The 25,677-nt window shown below is 38.7% G+C and overlaps 1 protein-coding gene across 1 annotated transcript; it reads left to right on the top strand.

Moving 5' to 3' along the window:
• The first annotated feature begins 3,036 nt into the window (after positions 1-3,036).
• LOC117324183 (rRNA-processing protein FCF1 homolog) lies at positions 3,037-22,144 on the top strand. Its single transcript, XM_033879871.1, has 8 exons — positions 3,037-3,311; positions 9,304-9,371; positions 9,601-9,669; positions 11,243-11,391; positions 11,926-11,998; positions 12,490-12,577; positions 12,923-13,017; positions 22,060-22,144. The coding sequence occupies exons 1-8, from the start codon at positions 3,309-3,311 to the stop codon at positions 22,106-22,108; spliced, it is 594 nt and encodes a 197-aa protein (XP_033735762.1). The 5' UTR covers positions 3,037-3,308; the 3' UTR covers positions 22,109-22,144.
• Positions 22,145-25,677: the final 3,533 nt, after the last annotated feature.

Raw genomic sequence — 25,677 nt, 5'->3', positions numbered from 1 at the left:
ATATCAAATTTCAACATGGCTTTCGGTTATAACACTCCACAGAAACACACAGCTTTTACTTACTGTAGACGACAGAGTAAGGAACATTCACAACAAAACAAACAGACATTGCCCTATAAGACTTCTCTAAAGCATTTGACAAAGTCCCTCATAAACGCCTCCTTTCCAAACTTATCTTAGAATTAGAAACAATTATCATTCTTTGGTCAGGTCATTCCTAAAACATAGAAACCAACTAGTACTATTAAACGGCACCAAATCAGACAAAGTCCCTGTCCTGTCTGGGGTCCCCACAGTAGATGGGCCTCTGCTGTTCCTGGTGTACATCAATAACGTCGTAATTTCAGTCACCTGTAAGGTAAAACTTTTCGCGGACGATTATCTCCTATATAAAGAGATAGAGTCAGACAAAGACTGCTTGCTTTCTCCAAGACTTCAGACTAGAACAGTGGTAGTCTATCTGGCAGATGAGTTTCAATGCTAGCAAGTGTTACATCATCGATGTCATCAAAAACAAAAGTCCCCATCACATCATATTCCATCTCCATAACACACTGCTGACAACCTGACCGCTAGTAAATACATCCGGGTTACACTAAGAAATGGTCTCAGCTGGGGTAACCACATCAACTTCACTCTCATTAAGGTCAACAAAATGCTTGGATTCCCGAGACGTAACATGGCATCAAACCTCCAAGAAATAAAAGTCCAGGCCTACACTTCACTTGTACTACCAACTATCGAGTACGCCTCTACATGCTAGGAGCCATACACCTCAGAAAACATATTTCTGATGGAAGCTGTTCAGCGTAGGACTGCCCGATGTGTTGCTTTTTTTTTATTTTTATTTTTATTTTTTACAACTACAGCACTCGGGAACTTGGAAGTGTAACAAAAATGATAAGATCCTTAAACTAGGAATCTCTGGCGGAAAGAAGAGGGAAAGTCAGATTAATAACAATGTATACGACAATAGATAATAATGAACACATACAATTTTCGAACCGAAGAACTCGGGGATCGCACAAACAACAGCAGATATTCAGTAGTCTCGACCAACATATTCTTTCGTTTCTAGAACAGTCACCTATCCTCAACTCGTTCAAAACGTCGTTGACTATCAACCTGAATATACTCTGCTAGAATTTTCCCCAATCATGTACATGTTTTTATCTATTATTAAAATTTCTTTTCCAATCTGAACAATCCTGATGAAATGTTTGATACATTAACGGAAAATATAGGAAATCATGCATTAAACGTTAGCTTCACTTAGAGGATATTGAATGGTTGCAGGTTTAATATAACATATATTTCACGAGTATGACAGTATATCGATATTTTCACGAGTGCGAAGCACAAGTGAAAAATATCGAAATATTCTGTCATACGAGTGAACCATTCAATTTTCTTTCCATTGCATTTTATATACTTAAAAACAAAGCTTAAAACGAAAAATTGATAATGTCAAAAAGTGCGGGAATCTGTAACATAATTCATGACGTCATCTCTTTGTTACATTTTAAACTCCACGTCAACTTGACGGCGCCATTTTAAAAGGACTGGTCAACGCAACTTTTGCTTTTTCTGCTGTTATCGGAGAATCTGTGCATGAATAGCTAACGTCAAGAAAGTATTTTGTCAAAAACTAGTTTGAATATTTCAGAAATACAGCAAAATAAACAATTTATCTTCGCTTCGAATGGAAAAATCGGATAGTTTCTATGAGGTCAATACAATGGTTCGCTCTGATTGGTAAAAGAAACCGAAAAACTTTTTACTGTACAACTTATAATTTCATTGCAAAATCTATGGCGCGGGAAGGATGTCATAATTAAATATTTTTGCCTAGGCAAAATTACTTTTGCTTAGGCAGAAATCGAATTTTGCCTAGGCAAAAATAGAATATAAATATTTCTGCCTAAGCAAAAATAATATTGCCTAGGCAAAATTCGATTTCTGCCTAAGCAAAATTCGATTTCTGCCTAAGCAAAATTCGATTTCTGCCCTCATTTAAACTTGCCGATTTTTTTAAATCGAAGCGAATATATATAGATAAGTTGGTTATTTTGCTGTATTTCTGAAATATTCAGACTAGTTTTTGACAGATTACTCGCTTGACGCTAGCTATAGCACATATTATCCTATATTTACATTTACACTGCAGCCCCACTATATAACTTTACCAAGCTCACTTGAGTCCATAAATTCCAAATCTTTATTATGACGTCATTATTATAGTGACGTCATAATTGTCACGTCGGCGATAACGAAAAATGGCTGTTGAAAAGGCTGTTCCGTCTTTGACGATAATAATTTGTTCATTCATTATCAGAGTAAAATTCCTGGATATAGTCTTTCAAATTCGTTGTCAAATGTAAATATAAGCATTGAACTGCTTTCATTTAGAAGTTATGGGCTGATGAATGCCAACTGGACAAAGGAAAATTCAACATGAAGCGCTTCATTAAATTTGCCTTTGTCCAGTTGGCATTCATCAGCCCATAACTTCCAAATGAAAGCAGTTCAATACTTAAATAACAACAGAAAACGCTAAAATTGCGTTGATCAGTCCTTTCAAAATGACGCCGTCAAGTTGACTTGGAGTAACGTCACAAGATATGACGTCATGAATTATATTATGTTACTGATTCCCGCACTTTTTGACACTGTTAATTTTTCTATGTTTTAAATTTTGTTTTTAAGTATATAAAATGTAATAAAAAGAAAATTGTTGAATATAACATATATTTCACGAGTATGACAGAATAGATGTATTTCGATATTTTTCACTCGTGCTTCGCACTCATGAAAATATCGATATTCTGTAATACTCGTGAAATATTTGTTATATCAAATGGGCAACCATTCACACAATTAAAAATAATAATAAGGCAGTTCAAATAAAATCCATCGTGTTATGGGTAACATCATTTTCTGTATACGAATGCGCCAGTACATTCTCGGTCAATTGAATGTTTGATTCACTCGCCTATTCGACTAAGCGTTTCCCTCATGTTAAAGAAATATGTCTACTAAATGCCACCAAGGCATTTTTAGGGAACAGTGTTGGGAGTGGAACGGGTTTCAGTGCTGATGTTAAAGATTTTTTCAAAGTGAACGAACTTAAAAACGTGTGCGTTATACTTAAACACAAAACCACTACAAACTTCAAAAGTATTCGCTCAAATAAATTTCGTGTAATATGCATTGTGTGGAATTCTTACAGATCACGACTGTCTAGAAGATTTCCAACGGTCATTAGTACTACGATCAGCAAGACACACGACCCACTCGGCCTAAACAAGATGGTAAGCTACATTGATGCGCTAAATGACATGAAATTCATTGTATGTGGTCAATGGAAGTATTATTTTCTGATTCATAGAAACATTATATACATTTATTACACGTGGTGATAGATTTTGTACCTTTATCAGAGTTATTAAGTGGGAATAGACGTCGTGGACTCGCTGTTGATCTTGTTGATGTTACATTACACCGTTACACGTGCCCTGATTCACATAGCCAATGCTTACTTTCATATCATTATAGTCAGTTTAAGCGGATTGAAATTAAAAGTCTTTCGTTGGAAACCGGTATCTGAAATTCGGACTGTCTCAATTTTGTATTTCTATGTTCCTTTCTGATTATACTTTTGATAAGAAGGAGTTATGTCCCTTCTTGGCATTTCATCAAAAGATTTTCTTATTCTGGCTTTTAGACATCATTGATTTACACATTAAATGTAATTAATGTAGTGTTTGCATAATCTGTATTAATCTGTGTTGAAATCCAAACTGTTATTTGCTATATAAGATTTATCAATATTAAGATTAAAAATCACTATTCGCAAAAACAGCCATATAGGTCCCCGTGATTTCGTGTACGCCGCACCCGGTCCCGGACCCGATCCCCGTACCAGGAATATTGATGTTATTTTTTTTCTCAACAACGACTTAATGAATAAATCTCATGTTTTTCTTGTAAATCCAGATTTATATTTCCAAAATCTGACATTTAAAATAAAATGGAAATAATACCTACAACTTTAGTAATCGTCGATTTACATTTTTCAGGGTGTGATTTTGTGTACGCCGCACTCAACCGTGAAAAATTACGGTTTTTGGCTGTTTATTCGTAAACAAGGGTTTATTTTTATGATATTTTCGATTCCATACTTCAAGTAAACCTAGTTGTTGATACAAATATAAGTTTTGATTACAAATACTACTTATTTCATTTCAAATCTTGCCTTTTTTGAGATCGCGGCGATGATCACGGGGGTTTTTGTTTACGCCCGGTCCCGTACCAAGGGCAGACTACTCCCGATCCACCGTGCTAGGACTACTGGTTTATGAGTAGCGTGTATTGTCTGTATACATATACCAGATGTTATATGGCAACCTGTCTTATGAATGTTAATGTCTTTATCTAAAATGTGTAGAACCTTCAGCCATCCTATAAAGAATGTTACCGAGCTCTGCGACGAGGACGCAGTTCTACAAAGAGCCCATTTGTTTTACCTACCTGCCTACCTACCTACGACCTACCTACCTAATCTAACCTAACCTACCTAACCTACCTAACCTAACCTAACCTAACCTAACCTAACCTAACCTACCTACCTACCTACCTACCTACACTGTACCTACCTACTTGCCTAGGAACATTTACTGCAATGCCAAACAAAACTATCCCTTGAAAAATGTAAACCTGACTTATCACTGACACATCTATTATGAAACCATCTGTTACAGCCAGCGTCACAAGTGACCATATCGTCAAATACATTAGAAAGGTGACATCCCTCGGATTCACAATCCATAAAAATATCAAAGGATAAAGTTTGAGAATTCTTCTTTTTCCTATATTTACTGAATTTTTTTCCTTGGAAATTTTGAAAATCTACCATTTGAAATGCATTCAACAAGATGACGTCTCATACAATCAGGAAAAACGTCTTCTATGGCATTTTTTATGGCTAATTCCCTGTCTACAACAATGACATGACTACCCTTCGATAAATTAGGAATAAGAGACTTGATACACCACCAAAAAAATTCGTGAATCCTAGTAGATTTCTTATCATGAATGAAAAAAGCTACAGGAATGGTTTTATTATTTTGAAATAAAACATGTCTAAATACTAAAGCTGAAACATAAAAATCTCCTACTTGAAAGGTTGTGTCATACGACATGTACAACTTCTCGTCAGATTCAACTTGTAATAATAAATTTAACTCGCTCAATAATTCCTGAACACCTAAAACACACCTAAGATCTGGACCTATAGCAAAATCATGAATATAACCATCTAAGTGATACATAAGCTCTAAAGTACTGTACAACTCATCATGGCTAAGACGTTTCTCATTCCTTGCTAGCCTTAACTGATACCTAACTTGAGAAGGGGACCTAAGATTAGCCCTACCCTGTAAGCTACCCTTAACTTGTTGCTCTGTTTGATTCCTCTTAAACACCGATGACGGATTGCTATCACTAGAACTAACTGATTTAACCTGCTTTAAAACAGATGGAAAAGTCCTCCTATAATCGTTCCCATCTGTGCCATTCCCGTGGACCCTAGGGACAAAAATAGTCTCATCACCTATGTACTGAATAAACCTGTAAGTAACAGTCCCCTTCTTCATCATATACATTCTACGCTGAAAGTTTTTGGAACCTTTAGTATCGCCCTTCCCTTCACTTATGTAATAAGTACGTTTCCACATTTTTGGATTTGCTTTAGGAATTCCATGACCACCCTTATTAACCCAAAAATACCCATCACATGACCAGTCATCAGTTCTACAGACATCTCCGTTGTCGGTTATCAAAAACGTCTCCCCTCCCTTGGGTTTTAATGTTGTAACATCTGACAATTTATCTTTATCCTTATCAGGGTTAGAAAGAATAGAAAATATTACGTCGCTTTCCAAAAATGTCTTTAAGCCGGAAGAATAAACAACACTACGGTAAGATAACGTTCCCCCCTCCCCTCCACCACCTATCTGTATACCTGCAAAGGAATCCTGTAGTCTAGTATCGGATGCTGTCTGTGTCGTATCGAGTTCTGGTGTGGTAGGAGTAGCATCGGATGCTGGCGTGGTAGTATCGGGTACTGGCGTGGTAGTATCGGGTGCTGGCGTGGTAGTATCGGGTACTGGCGTGGTAGTATCGGGTGCTGGCGTGGTAGTATCGGGTGCTGGCGTGGTAGTATCGGGTGCTGGCGTGGTAGTATCGGGTACTGGCGTGGTAGTATCGGGTACTGGCGTGGTAGTATCGAATGCTGACTGTGTGGTAGTGGTCTTAGATTTCCTTCTTCTATTTTTTCTCTGACGTCTGCTCAGTTTAGTAGGCGGCGGTGCTTGCGTAGTAGTATCGGGTACTGGCGTGGTAGTATCTGGTACTGGCGTAGTGGTATCGGGTACTGGCGTAGTAGTATCTGGTACTGGCGTAGTGGTATCGGGTACTGGCGTAGTAGTATCTGGTACTGGCGTAGTAGTATCTGGTACTGGCGTAGTGGTATCGGGAACTGGCGTAGTGGTATCGGGAACTGGCGTAGTAGTATCTGGTACTGGCGTAGTAGTATCGGGTACTGGCGTAGTAGTATCGGGTACTGGCGTAGTAGTATCTGGTACTGGCGTAGTAGTATCGGGTGCTGGCGTGGTAGTATCTGGTACTGGCGTAGTGGTATCGGGTACTGGCGTAGTAGTATCTGGTACTGGCGTAGTAGTATCTGGTACTGGCGTAGTAGTATCTGGTACTGGCGTAGTGGTATCGGGAACTGGCGTAGTAGTATCTGGTACTGGCGTAGTAGTATCGGGTACTGGCGTAGTAGTATCAGGTACTGGCGTAGTAGTATCTGGTACTGGCGTAGTAGTATCGGGTGCTGGCGTGGTAGTATCTGGTACTGGCGTAGTGGTATCGGGTACTGGCGTAGTAGTACCGGGTTCTACAGGAGGAATTGCTGTCGGTGGCACGGAAATCAGTACAGAAAGGTAGGAAGGCTTAGTGGTCGGTGGTGGCGTAGTAGGACTAGTATCGGATGCTGTCTGTGATCTCTGTGATGGAATTGTGGTACGGGATGGTAATTCTGGCCAAGATGCAGGATCATCGTCAGGTATGTAAGTGGGTTCTACAGGAGGAATTGCTGTCGGTGGCACGGAAATCAGTACAGAAAGGTAGGAAGGCTTAGTGGTCGGTGGCGGCGTAGTGGTCAGTGGCGGCTTAGTGGTCGGTGGCGGCGTAGTGGTCGGTGGCGGCGTAGTGGTCGGTGGTGGCGTAGTGGTTGTTGACGGCGTAGTGGTCTGTGGCGGCGTAGTGGTTGTTGACGGCGTAGTGGTCTGTGGCGGTGTAGTGGTTGTTGGCGGCGTAGTGGTTGTTGGCGGCGTAGTGGTTGTTGACGGCGTAGTGGTCTGTGGCGGCGTAGTGGTCGGTGGCGGCGTAGTGGTCGGTGGCGGCGTAGTGGTCGGTGGCGGCGTTCTGATTGTTGTAACTCCGGCGAGGATGTCGTTCACTACTCTGTCAGTGCCCTTAAAGCTTAGATGAAGGCCATCTCTGCTGAGTAGTTGCTCTTGTATAACTCCGTTCCGGGCGAAGGCTGGATGGGGTATGTAGTGGAGGTTCGGTGTGATGCTGGATATGGTTCTTAGTGCGTGGTTGATACATCTGGCCTTGTAGTTGATTTTGTTGAGAAATCCTGGCCTGGGTATCGCATCTTCGAATCGGGACTCTATCCGTGGTAGTATGGCTGAAATCGCGATCTGCATAGTCGGCGACACTTTCCAAATCCTCTCGCACAGGTGCTGAAACCGCTGCAGGACGATGGGGACAGGATCACGGCCAAGATTGTTAGCACCACAGTGGATGACGCAAATGTCATACTTAGGTACTAACCCCTTAATCTCAGACCACATCTCTTCAACTCGATAGCTGCTTCGGGAGATGACAAAGATGGCATCACTAGGACGCAAGTACTTGTGAAAATACTTGGCCTGTGAATGGCCAACTATAAGGGTTGCCATAATGCGTATTTTTCGTGAGCGTATGTAGGTATTTTCAATATGAAAATATTGTGACAGAGGAGGGGACAATACTTCAATATATACTTGAGGTGATTGGTATTGTGGCTGAATTGCAGTCATTTCATTGGTTGGATGAATTTAATTGATTTTTTCCAACATGAGATAACTAATCAAAATTATGGGATTACCAAACTGATCAGCTGTTCAGTATCTGACTCTCTAAACAAACAATTAGTAATATAAGTCTATTGTTCTTTTTCTTACCAGATAACAGCGGCTGGTGGCGTTAGGTGTGTTTGGATAATCTCACAATCACTGATTAATTAAGGTTATACAAACAACTGAACACAAATCTAATGAATTTAATGAGTACATAATATACAATTATGTGAATTAAACACAGTTCAGCAAATTAAATCAATGTCTATATTCCACTGATCATTTTGTATACTTCAATTAAAGATTGATATGCTTGTATTTGTATAGATACCAGATTGCACTTGGTGCATAACTATATATAAATATTCGTAGTATACACAATATTAATTTTTTTTTCCACGCTTTTTCACTTTTGTAATTTTCGCGAAATCTTTCACTAACATCACAAAAACATCGTCCGATATAATTGATTACTAATGTATCTAGACTAAAAGTCATGTATAAATATCTGGTATTACACAATACACGCTACTCATAAACCAGTAGTCCTAGCACGGTGGATCGGGAGTAGTCTGCCCTTGGTACGGGACCGGGCGTAAACAAAAACCCCCGTGATCATCGCCGCGATCTCAAAAAAGGCAAGATTTGAAATGAAATAAGTAGTATTTGTAATCAAAACTTATATTTGTATCAACAACTAGGTTTACTTGAAGTATGGAATCGAAAATATCATAAAAATAAACCCTTGTTTACGAATAAACAGCCAAAAACCGTAATTTTTCACGGTTGAGTGCGGCGTACACAAAATCACACCCTGAAAAATGTAAATCGACGATTACTAAAGTTGTAGGTATTATTTCCATTTTATTTTAAATGTCAGATTTTGGAAATATAAATCTGGATTTACAAGAAAAACATGAGATTTATTCATTAAGTCGTTGTTGAGAAAAAAAATAACATCAATATTCCTGGTACGGGGATCGGGTCCGGGACCGGGTGCGGCGTACACGAAATCACGGGGACCAGCCATATAGCAATCACATCTTTCAGATAAAAAATGTTCCATCTTACAATTTTAATGTACATGTATCTACACTGTATATCTTTATTTCAGGGGAAAGTACAAAAGCATCAAAAGCTTGCGGCAATGAAGAGACGCATCAATTTGAAAGATCAGAGAATGTGAGTTAGATGTCCTTTTTCGTCAAGTAGTATCTAATTCTTTAAAAAGATTAATTGCTTTCACCTTTCACAAGAATTATGTTTTGATAAAGAAAGGAAATCGCAGTTTGAGACACAATGAAGCAAGAAATTTCTTTTGCATAAAACTTTCTTCTATTTTGAATTTTACCTCATTGTATTGAAGTGTTGAAGTAAAAATGTTTTACAAAGTGCTTCTTTTTTGTTTAAGACAAAAGAAAGACAGATTAAGTAAAAAAAGGAAGAAAAAGGATGCTCAAAACATGACCGTAAGGGAACTGTAAGTTTATTTGTTTCAATATGTTCTCTTATCAATTATTCAATAAATAACAATTTGTAATGGAAGAATCTTTTTGATATATCTTATTTAATAACTGCATTAATTATGATTAGATTTTACCTGCACGAAATATAGACAATATATTATTTAATATCTTTATACTAAGTGGTTTATATTAAGTGTATAATGTATATTTTATGAGACAAATGTTAATTATTTACATGATTTACATCCTAGCATGAACATCCTTTCAATTAATAAAATACTGTACTTACTTCACTACTGTAATATCCTGCGTATTGCCCGCGGTCTATACAATTTTTTACATCAGAAGATGCCTAGTGCGGGCTATCTGCCAATGTGGGCTGTCTCTGATTTCTTTTAACCAAATTTTAAAAAATGTGGGCTATACATTATTAAATGTTTCCATTTGTATTGAAACAGCAGATGAAGTAACTGATTTCAAATGTGCAGATATTCATGCACATGTATGCTAGATTTATGCGGTTTGTAAACAAAATAAATCTTCAATAAATTTATATATATAGCTTTAATAATACATACATGTACCGTATTTGACCTAATAAGGGCGCAGGGCGCGGGTAATTGACAGTGGGGGCACCCTTATTAAGATTAGTTATTCTGAAGTTTTATGAAAGAGACTATACCTTATAGCAAAATACCCAAGCTTGTGGAAACGGTAAACTATTCAGAAGATATCTATTCATTATCATATATTAAGCTTAAACATCACTTGAATACTCCTGTAAACTTGTAAACCATGCCAGCTGATCTTTAGACCAGAGAACCTGTGCTCCACCATTTATGTTCAAATGGAACTCTTTTGTGTTCTATTTATAGAAACAGGTGATTTCCCAGATCATATCCGACATCGTTTTCTTTGACCTAATAATTGATTTACAATGTCTTTTACTAGCTTTCTGTTCTGAACAAAAGTTATTTATCAACAAGAATGAAGTCATGAAGTCTTTACTTTATCTTCAAATAAAGATGTAAGTTATTATTTGTATGTGTTTAGTTTTGGGTGCTCTTTGCACTGACATGTCATCTGTAGCCTGTAGGAATACAAAAAATGTGGCGAAAACATGTGTTCCAGTTACTTAATTTGCTGAAGAAAATTGAACACATAAAGTAGCAAAATATTTCACATGAATTATTACTTTTGAACACCATTTTGACACTCAAAGATTTATTTCCTTGAAAAAAAGTAGGGGCGCCCTTATTAGGTCAAATACGGTATATGTTTAACAAAAACACAATTTTTCCATCATATGTCATCAATCGTGAAGTCACCATCCGTCAAAGTCTGATGGCTCAGAATCACTTTAGTCCAGATTGTCCAAGTCTAATCAATGTATAACACTAGCAATCTGGAATTTATTTCACAAAAACATCAAAAATGCCTTAATTTACTTCCCGGGGCTATACCCCAAAGCGGGTGATATATGCAGGAAATGACGGTACTCAATATGTACTTTTTTGTATTCAACATTGAATCAACAAATGTAGTATCAAAGGTTTTCACGAAGAGTTTACACATTTCTCTCAACAGACCCCAGGCCTCGTCTGCGCTGTTTTTCAAATATAACACACAACTGGGTCCTCCATATCACATCCTTGTTGACACCAACTTCATCAACTTCTCTATCAAAAACAAACTGGACATTGTTCAGTCCATGATGGACTGTCTGTATGCCAAATGTAAGTACACTTGTATAACTGTACATCATCAATATTCATGACACAATAAACAGCTTTAACATATTAATAATGGGATATTACTAATTATTTATTATTAAAAAAAAAGAAACAAATTAAGAAACCATATAAACTTTCTTTCAGTGATAGGTTATGACATGTATATACGATGCATGTGGTGTGGAAGGATAAAAACATGACCTATTTAAAAGCATTGAAATAAGAATAATACAACACATTGTAGTTTTTCTTACAATTTCTTAAAGGGGAGTTATCTCCCCTGTATATTCTATTGCATTGCTCTGCCCTTTTCCTAGCGTAACCGACCAACACGCCTCCTCACTACATCCGATAATCATATGCATCAGCTCTCACTCGGGGGATAACTCTTACAACCTACTCAATTGTAGGTCTGATGTTCGAATTTTTTTTCTCTGAAATAGCATTTTATGAGTGAAATATCCCATTAAATTCTTTTCAAACTGAGCATATATTTTATTTTGAAAATATGATATTATTAGTAATTCGTTTTGACAGGTATTCCCTACATAACTGACTGTGTGATGGCAGAGTTGGAGAAGCTTGGCAGTAAATATAGAGTTGCTTTGAGGTGGGTTGGTTGCTGGGTAACCAGTCTTTAGCATACTGTCAATGTTTATAAGAAATTGTCTTTCTTAAATTTTACACACAAGTTTACCTTATAACTAGGTCCTTGTTTTTCATGATCACTTTGTAATAAAGATAAGATTCAGAAGGACATCTTGCATTTCTCGGCAATGTTTCATTTTAACAAAATTAGTATCATAGAGACAAGTCTGGGTTTATCTGTGTAGCCACAACGGTGGGCAAAACTCCCTTTATGATATTTATGTAATAAATCAGTATACTTTCAAACAGAAAAATGAACCATAAACTAGATTGAACTGTTGAGAAAGGTTCCCTGTTATCCCTGATTGATCTTTTTTGTCGACTCATTGTAACAAACTCAAGTATATCACAAGAATTGTAAGTGAATAAACCTGTAAAGCAGTTCCACTCTTCCTTTAATCCTTTTGATTAGTTATACAGATGCAGTTTTGTTTATTTTTCTGAATTTTACAGAATTGCCAAAGATGAGAGATTTCAGAGGCTGCCGTGTCTACACAAAGGAACGTATGCTGATGACTGTTTAGTACAGAGAATAACACAGGTAAATTTACCTGTAACTAGTGGGGACACACCTGTAATTAATGTTTGACAGGAACCTGTAAACAAAAAAAAAATGAAACAGTATGATTAATTATGTTTAAAATGCTAGGAATAGCAATCTTTATAAAGTTTTGTACAGTTTGGTTTAGGAAATATTTGCCCTTTGGTTTAGTTGATGCTCTGAGAAAATATCTATAAATAGAATTTAATTTTCTTCTCTTTGGAGGTTGGAAGCTCTTTTTTGTGATCTCCCCTACCCTCTATACAGACACACAAATTTAAATCACTATTATTATAGATCTTACTATCAATCATTTTCTCACAAACTTAAAATATTATTTTACAGCATAAGTGTTATATAATAGCAACTTGTGATAAAGATCTGAAAAGAAGGGTTCGGAAGATTCCTGGTGTCCCAATCATGTTCCTACAGCAGCGAAGGTAAGGATGATAGGTCTCATCAGTAAGAAGGGCCACAGGTATCCTCAGTATCATACTCCAGATGGTCACATGTATCCTCAGTATCATACTCCAGATGGTCACATGTATCCTCAGTATCATACTCCAGATGGTCACATGTATCCTCAGTATCATACTCCAGATGGTCACATGTATCCTCAGTATCATACTCCAGATGGTCACATGTCACATGTATCCTCAGTATCATACTCCAGATGGTCACATGTTTCCTCAGTATCATACTCCAGATAGTCACATGTCACATGTATCCTCAGTATCATACTCCAGATAGTCACATGTCACATGTATCCTCGGTATCATACTCCAGATAGTCACATGTCACATGTATCCTCAGTATCATACTCCAGATGGTCACATGTATCCTCAGTATCATACTCCAGATGGTCACATGTCACATGTATCCTCAGTATCATACTCCAGATAGTCACATGTCACATGTATCCTCAGTATCATACTCCAGGTGGTCACATGTATCCTCAGTATCATACTCCAGATAGTCACATGTCACATGTATCCTCAGTATCATACTCCAGATGGTCACATGTATCCTCAGTATCATACTCCAGATGGTCACATGTATCCTCAGTATCATACTCCAGATGGTCACATGTATCCTCAGTATCATACTCCAGATGGTCACATGTATCCTCAGTATCATACTCCAGATAGTCACATGTATCCTCAGTATCATACTCCAGATAGTCACATGTCACATGTATCCTCAGTATCATACTCCAGATAGTCACATGTCACATGTATCCTCAGTATCATACTCCAGATGGTCACATGTCACATGTATCCTTAGTATCATACTCCAGATGGTCACATGTATCCTCAGTATCATACTCCAGATGGTCACATGTATCCTCAGTATCATACTCCAGATGGTCACATGTATCCTCAGTATCATACTCCAGATGGTTATATGTATCCTCAGTATCATACTCCAGATGGTCACATGTATCCTCGGTATCATACTCCAGATGGTCACATGTATCCTCAGTATCATACTCCAGATAGTCACATGTCACATGTATCCTCAGTATCATACTCCAGATGGTCACATGTCACATGTATCCTCAGTATCATACTCCAGATGGTCACATGTATCCTCAGTATCATACTCCAGATGGTCACATGTATCCTCATTATCTTACTCCAGATGGTCACATGTATCCTCAGTATCATACTCCAGATGGTCACATGTATCCTCAGTATCTTACTCCAGATGGTCATATGTCACATGTATCCTCAGTATCATACTCCAGATGGTCACATGTATCCTCAGTATCATACTCCAGATAGTCACATGTATCCTCAGTATCATACTCCAGATAGTCACATGTCACATGTATCCTCAGTATCATACTCCAGATGGTCACATGTATCCTTAGTATCATACTCCAGATAGTCACATGTCACATGTATCCTCAGTATCATACTCCAGATGGTCACAGGTATCCTCAGTATCTTACTCCAGATGGTCACATCCAGATAGTCACATGTCACATGTATCCTCAGTATCATACTCCAGATGGTCACATGTATCCTTAGTATCATACTCCAGATAGTCACATGTCACATGTATCCTCAGTATCATACTCCAGATGGTCACAGGTATCCTCAGTATCTTACTCCAGATGGTCACATCCAGATAGTCACATGTCACATGTATCCTCAGTATCATACTCCAGATAGTCACATGTATCCTCATTATCTTACTCCAGATAGTCACATGTATCCTCATTATCATACTCCAGATAGTCACATGTCACATGTATCCTCAGTATCATACTCCAGATGGTCACATGTATCCTTAGTATCATACTCCAGATAGTCACATGTCACATGTATCCTCAGTATCATACTCCAGATGGTCACAGGTATCCTCAGTATCTTACTCCAGATGGTCACATCCAGATAGTCACATGTCACATGTATCCTCAGTATCATACTCCAGATAGTCACATGTATCCTCATTATCTTACTCCAGATAGTCACATATATCCTCAGTATCATACTCCAGATGGTCACATGTATCCTCAGTATCATACTCCAGATGGTCACATGTATCCTCAGTATCATACTCCAGATGGTCACATGTATCCTCAGTATCATACTCCAGATAGTCACATGTATCCTCAGTATCATACTCCAGATGGTCACATGTATCCTCAGTATCATACTCAAGATGGTCACATGTATCCTCAGTATCTTACTCCAGATAGTCACATGTCACATGTATCCTCAGTATCTTACTCCAGATGGTCACATGTATCCTCAGTATCTTACTCCAGATGGTCACATGTCACATGTATCCTCAGTATCATACTCCAGATGGTCACATGTATTCTCAGTATCATACTCCAGATGGTCACATATATCCTCAGTATCTTACTCCAGATGGTCACATGTCACATGTATCCTCAGTATCATACTCCAGATAGTCACATGTATCCTCAGTATCATACTCCAGATAGTCACATGTATCCTCAGTATCATACTCCAGATGGTCACATGTCACATGTATCCTCAGTATCATACTCCAGATGGTCACATGTATCCTCAGTATCATACTCCAGATAGTCACATGTATCCTCAGTAACATACTCCAGATGGTCACATGTATCCTCAGTATCATACTCCAGATGGTCACATATATCCTCAGTATCTTACTCCAGATGGTCACATGTCACATGTATCCTCAGTATCATACTCCAGATGGTCACATGTATCCTCAGTATCATACTCCAGATAGTCACATGTATCCTCAGTAACATACTCCAGATGGTCACATGTATCCTCAGTATCATACTCCAGATGGTCACATATATCCTCAGTATCATACTCCAGATGGTCACATGTATCCTCAGTATCATACTCCAGATGGTCACATGTATCCTCAGTATCTTACTCCAGATGGTCATATGTCACATGTATCCTCAGTATCATACTCCAGATGGTCACATGTATCCTCAGTATCATACTCCAGATAGTCACATGTATCCTCAGTATCATACTCCAGATAGTCACATGTCACATGTATCCTCAGTATCATACTCCAGATGGTCACATGTATCCTTAGTATCATACTCCAGATAGTCACATGTCACATGTATCCTCAGTATCATACTCCAGATGGTCACAGGTATCCTCAGTATCTTACTCCAGATGGTCACATCCAGATAGTCACATGTCACATGTATCCTCAGTATCATACTCCAGATGGTCACATGTATCCTTAGTATCATACTCCAGATAGTCACATGTCACATGTATCCTCAGTATCATACTCCAGATGGTCACAGGTATCCTCAGTATCTTACTCCAGATGGTCACATCCAGATAGTCACATGTCACATGTATCCTCAGTATCATACTCCAGATAGTCACATGTATCCTCATTATCTTACTCCAGATAGTCACATGTATCCTCATTATCATACTCCAGATAGTCACATGTCACATGTATCCTCAGTATCATACTCCAGATGGTCACATGTATCCTTAGTATCATACTCCAGATAGTCACATGTCACATGTATCCTCAGTATCATACTCCAGATGGTCACAGGTATCCTCAGTATCTTACTCCAGATGGTCACATCCAGATAGTCACATGTCACATGTATCCTCAGTATCATACTCCAGATAGTCACATGTATCCTCATTATCTTACTCCAGATAGTCACATATATCCTCAGCATCATACTCCAGATGGTCACATGTATCCTCAGTATCATACTCCAGATGGTCACATGTATCCTCAGTATCATACTCCAGATGGTCACATGTATCCTCAGTATCATACTCCAGATAGTCACATGTATCCTCAGTATCATACTCCAGATGGTCACATGTATCCTCAGTATCATACTCAAGATGGTCACATGTATCCTCAGTATCTTACTCCAGATAGTCACATGTCACATGTATCCTCAGTATCTTACTCCAGATGGTCACATGTATCCTCATTATCTTACTCCAGATAGTCACATATATCCTCAGCATCATACTCCAGATGGTCACATGTATCCTCAGTATCATACTCCAGATGGTCACATGTATCCTCAGTATCATACTCCAGATGGTCACATGTATCCTCAGTATCATACTCCAGATAGTCACATGTATCCTCAGTATCATACTCCAGATGGTCACATGTATCCTCAGTATCATACTCAAGATGGTCACATGTATCCTCAGTATCTTACTCCAGATAGTCACATGTCACATGTATCCTCAGTATCTTACTCCAGATGGTCACATGTATCCTCAGTATCATACTCCAGATGGTCACAGGTATCCTCAGTATCTTACTCCAGATGGTCACATCCAGATAGTCACATGTCACATGTATCCTCAGTATCATACTCCAGATAGTCACATGTATCCTCATTATCTTACTCCAGATAGTCACATATATCCTCAGCATCATACTCCAGATGGTCACATGTATCCTCAGTATCATACTCCAGATGGTCACATGTATCCTCAGTATCATACTCCAGATGGTCACATGTATCCTCAGTATCATACTCCAGATAGTCACATGTATCCTCAGTATCATACTCCAGATGGTCACATGTATCCTCAGTATCATACTCAAGATGGTCACATGTATCCTCAGTATCTTACTCCAGATAGTCACATGTCACATGTATCCTCAGTATCTTACTCCAGATGGTCACATGTATCCTCAGTATCATACTCCAGATGGTCACATATATCCTCAGTATCTTACTCCAGATGGTCACATGTCACATGTATCCTCAGTATCATACTCCAGATGGTCACATGTATTCTCAGTATCATACTCCAGATGGTCACATATATCCTCAGTATCTTACTCCAGATGGTCACATGTCACATGTATCCTCAGTATCATACTCCAGATGGTCACATGTATCCTCAGTATCATACTCCAGATAGTCACATGTATCCTCAGTAACATACTCCAGATGGTCACATGTATCCTCAGTATCATACTCCAGATGGTCACATATATCCTCAGTATCTTACTCCAGATGGTCACATGTCACATGTATCCTCAGTATCATACTCCAGATGGTCACATGTATCCTCAGTATCATACTCCAGATAGTCACATGTATCCTCAGTAACATACTCCAGATGGTCACATGTATCCTCAGTATCATACTCCAGATGGTCACATATATCCTCAGTATCATACTCCAGATGGTCACATGTATCCTCAGTATCATACTCCAGATGGTCACATGTATCCTCAGTATCTTACTCCAGATGGTCATATGTCACATGTATCCTCAGTATCATACTCCAGATGGTCACATGTATCCTCAGTATCATACTCCAGATAGTCACATGTATCCTCAGTATCATACTCCAGATAGTCACATGTCACATGTATCCTCAGTATCATACTCCAGATGGTCACATGTATCCTTAGTATCATACTCCAGATAGTCACATGTCACATGTATCCTCAGTATCATACTCCAGATGGTCACAGGTATCCTCAGTATCTTACTCCAGATGGTCACATCCAGATAGTCACATGTCACATGTATCCTCAGTATCATACTCCAGATGGTCACATGTATCCTTAGTATCATACTCCAGATAGTCACATGTCACATGTATCCTCAGTATCATACTCCAGATGGTCACAGGTATCCTCAGTATCTTACTCCAGATGGTCACATCCAGATAGTCACATGTCACATGTATCCTCAGTATCATACTCCAGATAGTCACATGTATCCTCATTATCTTACTCCAGATAGTCACATGTATCCTCATTATCATACTCCAGATAGTCACATGTCACATGTATCCTCAGTATCATACTCCAGATGGTCACATGTATCCTTAGTATCATACTCCAGATAGTCACATGTCACATGTATCCTCAGTATCATACTCCAGATGGTCACATGTATCCTCAGTATCTTACTCCAGATGGTCACATGTCACATGTATCCTCAGTATCATACTCCAGATGGTCACATGTATCCTCAGTATCATACTCCAGATGGTTATATGTATCCTCAGTATCATACTCCAGATAGTCACATGTATCCTCAGTATCATACTCCAGATGGTCACATGTATCCTCATTATCTTACTCCAGATAGTCACATGTATCTTCAGTATCATACTCCAGATGGTCACATGTATCCTCAGTATCATACTCCAGATAGTCACATGTATCCTCAGTATCATACTCCAGATGGTCACATGTCACATGTATCCTCAGTATCATACTCCAGATAGTCACATGTCACATGTATCCTCAGTATCATACTCCAGATAGTCACATGTCACATGTATCCTCAGTATCATACTCCAGATGGTCACATGTATCCTCAGTATCATACTCCAGATGGTCACATGTATCCTCAGTATCATACTCCAGATGGTCACATGTATCCTCGGTATCATACTCCAGATAGTCACATGTCACATGTATCCTCAGTATCATACTCCAGATAGTCACATGTCACATGTATCCTCAGTATCATACTCCAGATGGTCACATGTATCCTCAGTATCATACTCCAGATGGTCACATGTCACATGTATCCTCAGTATCATACTCCAGATAGTCACATGTCACATGTATCCTCAGTATTATACTCCAGATGGTCACATGTATCCTCAGTATCATACTCCAGATGGTCACATGTATCCTCAGTATCATACTCAAGATGGTCACATGTATCCTCGGTATCATACTCCAGATAGTCACATGTCACATGTATCCTCAGTATCATACTCCAGATAGTCACATGTCACATGTATCCTCAGTATCATACTCCAGATGGTCACATGTATCCTCAGTATCATACTCCAGATGGTCACATGTATCCTCAGTATCATACTCCAGATGGTCACAGGTATCCTCAGTATCGTACTCCAGATGGTTATATGTATCCTCATAATCACAATAAAGATGGCTGCAAGTATCCTCATTATCACAGTAAAGATGACCACAGTTATTCTCATTATCACGATAAAGATGACCACAGGTATCCTCATTATCACAATAAAGATGACCACAGGTAAACCTCATTATCACAATAAAGATGACCACAGGTATCCTCATTATCTCAATAAAGATGACCACAGGTAAACCTCATTATCACAATTAAGATGACCACAGGTAAACCTCATTATGAAAAGAAAGATGTCTAAATGCAAAGGTGGCCACAGGTATTCTCATTATCACAGTAAAGATTGCCGCAGGTATCCTCATTATCATAGAGATGATCACAGGTATCCTGCTGATCAGAGTTAGGATTCGTCACGGGTTTATCAGAGTTAGGATTTGTCACGGGTTTATCAGAGTTCGGATTTGTCACAGGTTTATCAGAGTTAGGATTTGTCACGGGTTTATCAGAGTTCAGATTTGTCACGGGTTTATCAGAGTTAGGATTTGTCATGGGTTTATCAGAGTTAGGATTTGTCACGGGTTTATCAGAGTTAGGATTTGTCACGGGTTTATCAGAGTTCGGATTTGTCACAGGTTTATCAGAGTTAGGATTTGTCACGGGTTTATCAGAGTTCGGATTTGTCACAGGTTTATCAGAGTTAGGATTGGTCACGGGTTTATCAGAGTTCGGATTTGTCACGGGTTTATCAGAGTTAGGATTTGTCACGGGTACGGGTTTATCAGAGTTCGGATTTGTCACGGGTTTATCAGAGTTAGTGTTTGTCACGGGTTTATCAGAGTTAGGATTTGTCACAGGTTTATCAGAGTTCGGGTTTGTCACAGGTTTATCAGAGTTAGGATTTGTTAGGGTTTATCAGAGTTAGTGTTTGTCACGGGTTTATCAGAGTTCGGATTTGTCACAGGTTTATCAGAGTTAGGGTTTGTCACGGGTTTATCAGAGTTCGGATTTGTCACAGGTTTATCAGAGTTAGGGTTTGTCACGGGTTTATCAGAGTTCGGATTTGTCACAGGTTTATCAGAGTTAGGATTCGTCACGGGTTTATCAGAGTTAGGATTTGTCACGGGTTTATCAGAGTTAGGATTCGTCACGGGTTTATCAGAGTTAGGATCTGTCACGGGTTTATCAGAGTTAGGATTTGTTAGGGTTTATCAGAGTTAGGATTCGTCACGGGTTTATCAGAGTTAGGGTTTGTCACGGGTTTATCAGAGTTAGGATTTGTTAGGGTTTATCAGAGTTAGGATTTGTCACGGTTTTATGAGTTGGAGTTGGTCACATGAATCCGTCTTATCACTTTAAAGATGTTTACAGGTATTCTCCTGATCAGTTAGGAATGGTCACGGGACAATCAGAGTTAGGGATGGTCACGAGACAATCAGAGTTAGGGATGGTCACGGGACAATCAGAGTTAGGGATGGTCACGGGACAATCAGAGTTAGGGATGGTCACGGGACAATCAGAGTTAGGGATGGTCACGGGACAATCAGAGTTAGGGATGGTCACGGGACAATCAGAGTTAGGGATGGTCACGGGACAATCAGAGTTAGGGATGGTCACGGGTCTATCAGAGTTAGGGATGGTCACGGGACAATCAGAGTTAGGGATGGTCACGGGACAATCACCAGAGTTAGGGATGGTCACGGGACAACCAGAGTTAGGGATGGTCACGGGTATCTTTATTATCCCAGTCAATATGGTCACAGGTAACCACATTATCGGAGGAAGGGATGGTCACAGGTAACCACATCATCGGAGGAAGGGATGGTCATGGGTCCGTCAGAGTTAGAGATTGGCACAGGGTTGTTCATTTTCTCCTGATCAGTGTTAGGGATGGTCATGTGTCTGTCAGAGTTAGAGATGGGAACTGGTATGTTCATTATTACAGCAAAGATTGTCAAAGCTATGATCATTATGGTCAAGTGGTAAGTGGTTTGCTGGTTAATCGTATTATATGTAAGAGATAATTCTAACATTATCACAGGTCAGGAAGGTCCCAATTATGCTTACTTGAAAGAAACGACGACATACGTATTTAAGAAAAAAATATAACACTGGATTTCTCTTTCAGGTACACGATAGAAAGAATGCCAGACGCGTTTGGAGCCCCAAAGACTTGAGGATTTTAAGGAAATTAAATAAATATTTAAATAATATTTCTGTTTGTTTTTATTTCCTTTTCTGACCATGTATTTGCCATGGTACGTGTCTGTAATCGTTAGTATCCAATCCAAAGATGACGGAAATATATTATTTGTACAGTTGCACAGTAAATCCCTTTACACCTGTGCCTGTTCTCCAAAGGTTTACTTAACAAAAGTCCAATTGGATCAATAAAATGGATCGGACAGCACCTGTTACTCCATCAAAGATAAACTGATTTTATGCTGTCTCGATATGAATATTCATGGATGTTTATCTTAAATAGTGGATATTGGCCTTCTAATGGAGGTAAAAATCATATAAGAAGGACCCACTGTTGTTGGATTACAGTTAATTGATTCGCTTGTGCTTGTATCTCAGGGGTCCATAGAATCAGCATGGCATCCATGGAGTGTGGATATAACAAGTGATATTAAATGGGTATAAAGTTTTGGATCAACATTAAACACCGGGAAAATAACGTCAATTTATCTTTGTATCTTTTAATAGTTTTTCGAGAGGAAAAAAAAGGGGGGGGGGGGGGGGGGGGGGGGGAACAAACCCTAAATACATGTTCGATTCCTTTTGTCATTTGTCAACACGCTCTGGACAGGAAGTTCTACCAAAAGTGTTCTTGGACGCACTGACCAGAAGTACTTGCATACAAATATAACATTAACAGCTCTACAATACATACTGTTAAGTAAATGTGGATATGGTTCCACTCAATTAAGGAAAAACATGATATCATGTCTAAATTTGTTCACGGATTTGTCCATTCTCTATAGATATTGATACTACACTGTATGCAGTGACCGCCATTGTATGTACTGATGAGCTGTGAAGCTCAAAGTCGTTAAATTGAACATACACCTCCCAGACGTTATACGATAAATTAATTGCTAAGCTTGTCAGCCTGAAAAATTCAGACTTATACTTGCAATATTACAGATTCCTGACATCGCGACTGAATATACGCTAAGGTAAATGGCATTTGTTCTAACAAACCCTCATTTTGATCGTCATAAGGTAAACAAAATAGGCCAGGCGTGTCATGGATTTATGTCTACATGTTCTTTTGAAGTCGTTTGAGGAAAGCATTGACGACAGACACTGCAAACAATTACATGTAGATTATATCTATAGTGTAAAACCGGAATCTGACATATGGCACGCATTCGTTAGTAATAAAACCATTCAAATTCAAATCACAATTGAGTTGATGTGAAATAACATAACGAAGAAGATGGTGGAAAGGGGCTCAATCGTTGAAAGCTTTTACGTTTTAGATAGGACTATCGTACAACACATCCCGGTTCGGTATGTAAAATACACCAGTCCAACTCGTCAGGACAAAAAAAATACTACGACGTCAACACGCAACTACAAAACACACCACGACGTCAACACGCAACGACCAAAAATACCACGTCAACACGTAACGACAAAACACGCCACGACGTCAGCACGCAACGACAAAACACACCACGACGTCAACACGCAACGACAAAAAATACCACGACGTCAACACGCAACGACCAAAAACACCACGACGTCAACACGCAACGACAAAACACACCACGACGTCAACACGCAACGACAAAAAATACCACGACGTCAGCACGCAACGACAAAACACACCACGACGTCAACACGCAACGACAAAAAAGACCACGACGTCAACACGCAACGACAAAACACACCACGACGTCAACACGCGACGACAAAATACACCACGACGTCAGCACGCCAAAACAAAAAAATACCACGACGTCAAACACAATGACAAAGTACACCATAGGCCAATCCACCAGGATAAACAAATGCCGCGAAGACAAAGAAAGGGATTGGGTAAATTAACAATACCCTCTACGACTTACAGAATCACTTTGAGTCTGTTAGACAAAATATAACGATAGGTAAAGCACGCCATTCATAAACAAAACTTATTTATCATCCGGGGATGTCACTCTCAGGGTGTACATGTAACTCTCAGGGTGTACATGTAACTCTCAGGGTGTACATGTAACTCTCAGGGTGTACATGTAACTCTCAGGGTGTACATGTAACTCTCAGTGTGTACATGTAACTCTCAGGGTGTACATGTAACTCTCAGGGTGTACATGTAACTCTCAGGGTGTACATGTAACTCTCAGGGTGTACATGTAACTCAGGGTGTACATGTAACTCTCAGGGTGTACATGTAACTCAGGGTGTACATGTAACTCTCAGGGTGTACATGTAACTCAGGGTGTACATGTAACTAAGTAGATTTGACGGAAATCAAACGAAGATAAACCCATAGAGGATTAAGAAGTTTAACTAGATAAAGTTTCATATCCATAAACAACGTAAAAATCACGTCATATACTCATAGATGCAACCCAGATTAGTATCGGGTAATGGGAGACATTGGCGTCAAATGTTAATATTGACGAAAGGTATGAGTACATCATTACGTGAACACATGATTGAAAAGAATGAAAGAAAGAAAGAATCTTAGCTTCTGGCGGACTGTAAAATACATTTCCACTAATCAACGACCATGTGTTGTTTTAGAAGACGTCAAATAACAGGTTTTTCTTTAACCTTCTTTTTCATGCATACCGGAGCAAAGTCAGGTCGAGTCAGGAAAAGATTATTAAGACAACACTTGATTTAGATGATAGATAAGTAATAATCATAATACACGTTACTATTATCTCAACAGAGATGTCTGGGTTTTTTGTTTGTTTGTTTGGTTTTTTTTTTACATGTCCTCATTATATTATACAAAGACGTACCCTTTTCTCTAATTTAGAAAATTTAAATCTGGAGGTTGTCACTGATTTGGACTTGCTGCTCAAAGGAAATGAATATCTGCCAGTAGATGTAAACACACACATTTTTAGAAGTGTGCAAAATTATTTAAAATCCAGGCAAAGGTTGCGGTACTGATGATCTACATCTTTTTGAATTGATCACATTATGGTTTTTTTCAATCTATATTGATTCTGTATTGTGGGTAAGGCATTAGTAGTGTTGTAATAACTTGTACCTATTCCTGTATGCTTTTGAAGCAAATAAAAAATGTTTAAATCAAAACATGTCTGTGTGTAATACTTTTGCTTGTCACTTGTATTGATGTAATTCACATTAACAAAGTATGTGAACTTGGAAAATGAAAAGCGAGAAGAAGAAAGAAAAAATGTTAAAGAATTTTTATAAATCATAAAGAGTGTAAAGACTCTCCATTACCATGTAGTCTATATACATGTATGTAGATAATGCGCAACTTAAAAAAAATCTCAATCCGTGCTTGTTAACCAAGTGTGTATACGTATAGACTATATAGGTTTGGTAAAACATGGGTAATCATGATATACAGAAACGGTTATACTTTGTTTTTGCCATCAAATAGGGTTAAATTGAATAGAATGCAAAATGCATAGCATCTATATATTCACCTAAATTATAGGCCTAATGAAAACACGATGTCACGCTATTGTCAATGTGCCTCCATTAAAAAGTTACGCTGTCGCGATATTGAAAATACATCTGTAAACAA

This window comes from Pecten maximus, chromosome 3, assembly GCF_902652985.1.
Source record: "Pecten maximus chromosome 3, xPecMax1.1, whole genome shotgun sequence".
In the NCBI taxonomy this organism is placed as follows: Eukaryota; Metazoa; Mollusca; class Bivalvia; order Pectinida; family Pectinidae; genus Pecten; species Pecten maximus.
This window is presented reverse-complemented; position numbering and strand designations above follow the sequence as displayed.